This window comes from Panthera uncia, chromosome E1 (genome assembly GCF_023721935.1).
Source record: "Panthera uncia isolate 11264 chromosome E1, Puncia_PCG_1.0, whole genome shotgun sequence".
In the NCBI taxonomy this organism is placed as follows: domain Eukaryota; kingdom Metazoa; phylum Chordata; class Mammalia; order Carnivora; family Felidae; genus Panthera; species Panthera uncia.
In genome coordinates, this window is record NC_064814.1 from 25684746 (window position 1) to 25693425 (window position 8680).

Consider the following 8680-nt stretch of genomic DNA (forward strand, 5'->3'; position numbering starts at 1 on the left):
GCTAGTCTGTCTCTCATCCCGTGATTTCTGTAGTTCCCGGATTTTTCCTGCTCCTTTCCTCACCTGTCAACTTACCTTTTGTGGTTCTTGTCTTACTTGATCTTTTCCTTTCAGCATGTCCGAGTGCTCTCATCCTACCTGCCCGTCCATCTTATGGTGCCGTTCTCTAATCTCTGCATTTTATGTTCTGTCTCTAGCATTTGCTTTGGTAGCATTGTCCCATTATTTCATCAGAGGGCCTACAAAGCATTCTTACAAGACATCTAACTAGTCTGCTGAAAAACTCGTGTTTGAAGGCAATTTTGTCATCTCTAGGTTCGAGTACAGGAAGACTCCGGTGACTCGGAAGTGGAGAATGAAGCAAAAGATAATTTTCTATTTCAAAAGAAGCCAGTTTGGGTGGATGAAGAGGATGAAGATGATGAAATGTAGGTTGCTGAGTTTTTCTTCCAGAATTCCTCTGTGTACTTTAAAAATTATTTTGCAAATTTTAAAGTTTTCTTTTTTTTCTTTTTTATTTTTTATTTTATTATTTTTTTTTTTTTTACCATTTATTTATTTTTGAGACAGAGAGAGACGGTTTGGGGGGGGGGGTGGTCAGAGACAGAGGGAGACACAGAATCTGAAGCAGGCTCCAGGCTCCGAGGCTTCAGCACAGAGCCCGACGCAGGGCTCGAACTCACAAACCTTGAGATCATGGCCTGAGCCGAAGTCGGATGCTTAACTGACTGAGCCACCCAGGCGCCCCTTAAAGTTTTCTTTACAAGTTGGTGATTATGTGAAGATTTGAAAAATACTGTAAAGCAGAGAAAAGAAAAAGGTCATTCATGATCCCACAAGCAAGGGAGAACCAGTTAACACGCTGGCATTCTTTCCTGCTCTCTTCTCCTGTGTGCCGTATGGAATAGCAAAGAAAGCACGGTGTTTGGTGTCGTGTTTGAGTTTGCCTTTTTATTTGGCCTTTTTATTTGGCCTTTTTATTTGGCCACTTCCTAACTGACCAAGGGCAAGTTTGGAACTCCCTTTTCTCTTTTGAATGGAGGTAACAATAGTAACAATATCAGAAGACTTTTGAGAATAAATGAAACGGTATATGTGAAGCTCTTAGCGCAATGCCTGAAACGAAAGGCTAGGGACAAGCACACAAAATATCTACTTTAATAAGTGAGAATGTCTTGTCTTGCGAGCATTTCTCCCCACTTAGGAGTAAAAGCTTTGTAAACATTTTAAAATGGATAAAATACAGTCCATTTTGTGAATTAATTGTAATTTATCAAAGTATTGTTGGACAGGTAGGTTTTCTTATTTTTTCCTTAAATTCATAGTGAGACATATTTTTCTGTATAAATCTTTTTCCAGTTCCTAATTATTGAAGAAAGATTTTTTTGAGGTAGAATTACTTAAAGAGCATAGGCACGAGTATGGTTCTTGATAAATACTGCCAGATTGACTGTGAGGTTCTACCAACATACCTTCCCATTGAAAGGTGTGCATTGCACTCCATTCTTATAACCAATGCTTATCTTTTTTTCAGACTTTGTCAGTTTAATTGGGTGGGAAATATCTACTTAATCTGTGTTGAGAAAACATTTTTGTCATTAATCATTGGTATTTTTTCAGAGCGTTTTCTATTACGTGTATTTATTTTTTTAAAAAATAAACGTGTATGTGATGTTCCACACCTTACGAATGTCTGTATTTGGTTAAATGTGTCTTCAAATTATTAAAGGCAACAACTAGTTAGGACAAATCCTTAAACATCATTTAAAGTGTACTATTTTGTTTTTTATAGGGTTGACATGAAGAACAATCGGTTTCGGAAAGATATGATGAAAAATGCCAGTGAAAGTAAACTTTCAAAAGACAAACTTCAAAAGAGACTTAAGGAAGAGTAAGTGTGAAATCTTTTCCATGTGATTTACCAAGCTGTGTTTATAATCAGTGGTTTATTTGGATTCCCTGAGTCTTTGGCTCTCACAGCTTCTTGGGTAGTGAGATTTCCTTTTTTTTTTTGGTTAGATTTCCGTTTTGAAGGTAGTAAGAGCACTGCTGTTGGAAGAAATGATTAAGTTTTAGTATTTTTATTTTTATTTTTTTTTCAGGTAGAAACGTTAACATTTATTCAGAAGATGCTAACTTTGTCAAATTCTGGTATAACAAGATCTTTGGGACCTATTTAATATGTACTTTTGCAGGGCATCTGGGTGGCTCAGTCAGCCAAGCCTCTGACTTCAGCTCAGGTCGTGATCTTGCCGTTTGTGAATTCAAGCCCTGCCTCGGACTCTGTGCCGACAAGTATTTTTATTTTTTTAAGTAGGCTCCACCCAGCGTGGAACCCAACACAGGGCTTGAACTAATGACCCTTAGATCAAGACCTGAGCTAAGATCAGGAGTCGGACACTTAACCGACTAAGCCACCCAGGTGCCCCAAGTGTTAGTTTTTTGGAGGGAGAGGGATTACAAGTACAAAAAAATTTTGGAAAAATTTTGTAATCCCACTACCCACTTATAAGCAGTGATAATATTGCTTACTTGCTTGTTCATTTCTATATGGTAAACTAAACTTCTAGGCTTTTAGTTGATCACAGCTGGGAAATATACATATATTTTACATTTTATTTATTTTTGAGAGAGAGAGAGAGAGAGAGACAGAGCACAGTGGGGGAGGGGTAGAGAGAGGGAGACACAGAAGCCGAAGCAGGCTCCAGGCTCTGAGCTGTCAGCGCAGAGCCTGATGGGGGCTCAAACTCACAAACTGAGATCATAACCTGAGCTGAAGTTGGACGCTTAACTGACTGAGCCACCCACCCAGGTGCCCCAAATATACATATATTTTAAAATAATGATTTCATCTTGATTCTTCCAATTCCAACTTACAGATCTTCAAAAATATTTGAAAAATGAAAAATTTTTAGGGGCACCTAGCTGGGTCAGTCGGTAGAGCACGTGACTTTTGATCTCAGGGTCATGAGTTCAAGCCCCACTTCGGGTATAGAGCCTACTTTTAAACAAATAAATAAATGAAAATGAAAATTTTTATTTGTATTGACAACTTTTTTTTATCTATTCATATAGGTTCATTGTATTACTCGTTTTTTTAAAGTAGGTTTATTGTATAATTTACATTAGGCGAAATTCATCGTTTTAAAGTATCTTTTTATGAATTTTGTTAAACACATATGGTAATGTAAATACCACAACATAAGATAGGGAATCAAGATACAGAATATGGCCATCACCCCAGAAAGTTATCTTATATCTCTTTGTAGTCAACCCTCTCTCAACTTTTTTTTTTTTTTAGAGGGAGAGAGTGAACAAGGGAGAGGGACAGAGAGACAGAGAGAGAGAGAGAGAGAGAACCTTAAGGAGAAGGACGGAAAGAGAGCATCGTAGGAACGCTCCACACTGAGGGTGGAGCCCGAAGGAGAGCTAGATCCTACGATCCTGGTATCATGACCTGCGCTGAAATTGAGTCAGTTGCTCATCTGACTGAGCCACCCAGACACCCCTCTCCTCAACTTTTAATTCTCTAGCCCCTGACAACCACTGATGTGTTTTCTGTTCTTACAGATTTGCCTTTTCCAAAATGTCACATAAGTGAAATCATTCAGTAGATCGTCTTTTGAGGCTGTTAAATTCATTTAGTAACTCTGTTTTAAATATTACATTTTTCAGCTTTGGAGAAGGTCTTCTCAGCTTGAGACCTTTTGTTCTGGTTTGTTCCTACTTTCCCTTTTGTTATGTTCATATATAATTCCTTTAAGTACTTAACTATATTTGTATTGGCTATTTCAAAGTCCTCGTATGCTAATTCTGTCACCGCTATCATTTCTGTGTCTTCCTATTGACTGATTTTTTTTCTGGTCATGGCTCATGCTTTTCTGCTTCTCTGCGTGTTTAGAAATTTTGATTGGATTTTTGGCAGTGTGAATGTTGGTCAGTGTCTGGGTTTTGGATTTTGCTTTTAATGATTATTGAATGAGTACTTATTTTGAGGAGAGAGAGGGAGAGAAAGAGAGTGAGTGAGCAGGAGACGGGCAGAGAGAGAGGGAGAGAGAGAATCCTAAATAGGCTCCGTGCAATCAGCACAGAACCCGATGAACTGTTAAGATCATGAGCTGAGCTGAAATCAAGAGTCAGACGCTTAACCAACTAAGCCACCCAGCGCCCCATATTTTTTTATGTTTTTATTTTCATTTTTTTTATTTTTACTTAAAATTTTTTTTAATATGTATTATTGAGAGACAGAGAGACGCAGAGTGTGAGCAGGGGAGGGGTAGAGAGAGGGGGAGACATAGAACATGAGGTAGGCTCCAGGCTCTGAGCTGTCAGCACAGAGCCTGACGCAGGGCTCGAAGTCACAAACTGCAAGATCCTGACCTGAGCCGAAGTTGGTCACTTAACCAACTGAGCCACCCAGGCACCCCCATATTTTTTTATGTTTTTAAAGTATTTAAGTAATCTCTACACCTAATGGGGGACTCAAACTCACCACCCCACGTTCACAGTTGCATGCTCTACTTTCTTAGTGAGCCAGGCTCCCTGAGTGAGTGCTTTTAATGGGTTTGTCTTGGTGGACAATTAATTGGCTTGGAGATCAGTTTGATCCTTTCAAGGTTTTTTTTTTAGCTTGCTTGTAGAGTAGCATTTATTTAACTAGGCTGGTTTAGCTCCATTTTTAAGGTATGACCTCCCTGCCATCTCTACTGAATGCCCTGAGTTTTCAATAAGGACCTTCCCTTGATGGGTTGGAACTCAAGTGTCTCATCTCTGGTGTTGTGCAACTTACAGCTCTGTTGTAGTTCTTTGCCTGACCTCATGGAGTTTCATCCTGTGAACGTGCAGCTTATTATTCAGCAAAAATATCTGTGGACCCCTGTGCAGATTTTTGGAGCTCTTTTTTTTCTTCTGTCCACTGCCCCTCAAATTCCAATTTTCTTAGCTCCTCTTAAGTCTGACTGTTTCTCATTGGTTCTGTGCCAGGGTCTCACAAAATTGTCTTCAGGGTAAAATTCCTGGGATAGAAGGGCTCACCTTGTTATTTCCTTCCTCCCAGGGATCACAATCCTTTGTTGCCTGTTGTCCAATCGGAAAAGTTTCATATATTTTGTCTAGTTTTTTAGTTTATGGCCAGTAGGCTGAGTTTGGTGGCCTTGTCTATATTTCTGCATTAAACAATTAGAATGATTCTCTGCACTCTTCCCAAAACTAGCCCTTTAGAATATGCTTCTCATGCTTCTCTTTAAACTTACTTTTTCCAGAGTGAAATGCTCCAGTTTTATTCAAAGGATATGTTGATTGTGTTTTGTATGTTCTTAACAACCTGGTCATTTTCTTTCAGATGTGTTTTATCAAGTACTCTATTACCGTAGCATTGGTTTGTAATCACAGAGAGCTTTTACTTTGTCCCAAGATCTGAGATGCATTGATACAAGCAAGTGAGCAACCATGTAACTAGATGAAAGTAACTAACAAATATGTATCCAGGTGTCCTATATCTGAGATAGTTTATATGGTTAGAGAGGTTTATGAAAGTTTCCTGAATAAGTAAGTTGGGACTACTCTGTGTGAGTTGCCCTTTTGTTCTTAAAGATAATTTCCTTGGCAGAGATTCTATACATGCTCTAACGGTTGAGCTAATGTATACCATTTAAATCTCTCAAGCTCTGTGAACATTCATTAGTTGCCACAGAATTTCATTTTTGTGTTTTTGCTTAGATTCCAGCATGCCATGGGAGGAGTACCTGCCTGGGCAGAGACTAAGAAGCGGAAAACATCTTCAGATGGTGAGTATTGATATTTCTGCTTAAGTTAGTAAATAAGTCTCTGTTCCTGTTTTGTTATTTGAGCTTTCTCATGAGGCTCGTTAAAACCTGGTGTTTCAAATATATATATTTTTTTCCCTGAAATGTCTGGTTTCGAAGTCTGCCATTTCTCTGAGGGAAGCCTTTTCACAATAGCGTAAGACTCATTTTATCACGTGTTCTCTATAGTACGGACAGTAACTGATGAATTTTATGTTTCATTTTCAACAGAACTGTATTGCATTATGGGATTAAGGAAAGATGACTGTTATTCTTCATTCAGAGCCCCTTCTGAAGACATTGGCAGCTAGTCTAGCTTTCTACTAGGAAATGGGATATCTAGGGAGCACATGTCAGGTCAGGCCCAGATGATTAGTCACTTTGTAAAAACCTATTTTTCAACTCCAGGTTTTAAGTTTGGTTTGAACCATAATTGCTCTCTCCTTTTTAGATCCTTGAGTTGAGAGCTTATAAATATGGATGGCTTACCAAGATTTGATTTGTGTGCTTGGAGTTACACATTTTAGACTTGGAATTGACTTTGGAAATCCTTTAGAGAGTCCAGAGTATATTCTCCCTCATAACGTAGGAGCTCTTTCCTTAGCATCCTTGATTTCTGATGAGCTTTTGTTCGATTGCCATCACCTCCCCCCCCCCCCCCCCCCCCCCCCCCCCCCCCGTCCTAATGATACTCCAGTACAGGGAGCCCATATAAAGATCCAGCTTTCTGTAATTCTGTTAGAAAACTCAATCTGTTATTAAGTCAGAATTTACCTTCTGATTTCCAGCCAGATACTTTTAGAGGTTGAAGGAATCTTAGTGATACAGCCTGACTTTATCCACAATGAGAATCTTCTCTACAGCATCTGTTAGATGGTAATTTAGTCTCTGCCTAAACATGTCAGATAATGTACTCTTTACTGGACTGTTTTTTCCTCTTTAAGAACTAACTGTTAGAATTTTTTCCAGTTTTGGGGCACCTGGGTGGCTCATTTGGTTGAGTGTCCGACTCTTGATTTCAGCTCAGGTCATGATCTCATGGTTTATCATTTCAAGCCCTGAGTTGGGCTCTGTGCTGACACCACAGAGCCTGCATGAGATTCTCTCTCTTCCTCTCTCTGCACCCCCCCCCCCCCCCCCCCCCCCCCCCGGGAACATGCTCTCTCTCAAGATAAATACTTAAATTTTTTTTTCCTTGGTTCCTGGGTTGCTCAGTCAGTTAAGCATCCAACTTTGGCTCAGGTCATGACCTCACAGTTAATAGGTTCGAGCCCCCCATTGGGCTTTGTGTGTACAGCTCAGAGCATGGAGCCTGCTTCAGATTCCGTGTCTCCTTCTCTGTCTGCCCCTCCCCCATTCATGCTCGCTCTCGCTCTCCCTCTCTCTCTCTCAAAACTAGAACAGTAAAAAAATTTTTTTTAAATAATAAAATTTTTGCCCCAATTTTGAAATTTACCTCCTTATACTCTGTAGTTCTACTCTTTAAAAGTGTACAGTTTAGGGGCACCTGGGTGGCTCAGTCGGTTGAGCGTCCGACTTCAGCCCGGGTCATGATCTCGCGGTCCGTGAGTTCGAGCCCCGCGTCAGGCTCTGGGCTGATGGCTCAGAGCCTGGAGCCTGCTTCCGATTCTGTGTCTCCCTCTCTCTCTGCCCCTCCCCCATTCATGCTCTATCTCTCTCTGTCTCAAAAATAAATAAACGTTAAAAAAAAAAAAAAGTGTACAGTTTAAAAAACTTAGAAATAAAAGTATGCAGTGTTTCTTATCTCTACTTAATGTAAAACTGTTGTTATTGGAGAAATGTATTTTCAAGTTTGTTTTTTAACAAGTTTCACATCTCTTATCTTTTAACCTTTTTTTGTGTTGAATGATTTCTACACCCTTGGTCACCAGTTTGCCCTTCTAGATGAAATGTAATTTTATTATCCATTTTAGAATGCTGCATTCATAGAATATTTTAGATAAGGTTATGCTAGCTGTTGAAACAGAAAACCTCTCAGATCTCAGGAGATTAATCCACTGGAAGTTTTTTTCTCATGCATGTGAAATTCCAGAGGTGAGAAGGGGATAGTGTCCTTTAGGGACCCAAGAGGTTCTGTCAACTACATGCTGGGTTTTTCAAAGTTGCCCAAGAGGTTGACATCCAGGCATCTTACAGGGGAAGAGTGAGCAGCTCATCCCAAAGAGATTTTTATTGGCCTGTCTTGGAAGAGGTACATGATACCTTGACTTAGATTTAATTGGCCAGAGCTCAGTCACATTGCCATACTAAGTGGAAATGTAATTTGTCTTTGTGCCCATTAAAAAAAAAAAAAAAGAAATGGGTTAGGTCAGCAATTAGCCAGTCTGCTACCATCTGGGATATCCCGGCCTTATACCTTTCCTTTATAGATGAGGGGAGTGAAGTTCAAAGAGGTAACAGTGACTTGTCCAAGGTATACTTCTCACTGGCACGGTGATGACTAGACCCCATCTTCATGGTTGTCCCAACACGTTATTTTTATTGGTAAATACTACATTGGCTGTCTTTAAAAGAGTAGTACCCTTCTCTTTAAACATAATTACAATATTATTGTCATAGACTTTCAAAATTTATCAACAGTAATTCCTTGATACTTTGGATTGTTTTATTGTTGCTGTTTTGTTTGTTTATTTCCTCCCCCCACCCCCCAGATCATTGTAGCTTTTGCTTTGTATCCTGCTTGGTCTTCACCATGCTTTTGAATCTGGCCTGATGTCGTTTTGTGTTAAGTTTTGGAAATTCTTCTCGACTGCCTTTTCAAACATTGTTTCTGTTCCAGTCTTCCTTTTCTTCTGGGATACCCATTACATGTATATTAAATGTTTTTATTTTTTTAAACATGTTGTGTCATTCCC

General features: G+C 39.4%; 1 protein-coding gene across 3 annotated transcripts in view; it reads left to right on the top strand.

Moving 5' to 3' along the window:
• Positions 1-8680, top strand: part of UTP18 (UTP18 small subunit processome component) — a 42468-nt gene that overhangs the window by 1741 nt on the left and 32047 nt on the right. For all 3 annotated transcript variants that reach the window (XM_049636443.1, XM_049636444.1, XM_049636445.1), the window contains exons 2-4: positions 316-428; positions 1793-1891; positions 5719-5786. In XM_049636443.1, coding sequence (XP_049492400.1) covers positions 316-428; positions 1793-1891; positions 5719-5786 — 280 coding nt within the window. The remainder of the gene's footprint in view (positions 1-315; positions 429-1792; positions 1892-5718; positions 5787-8680) is intronic.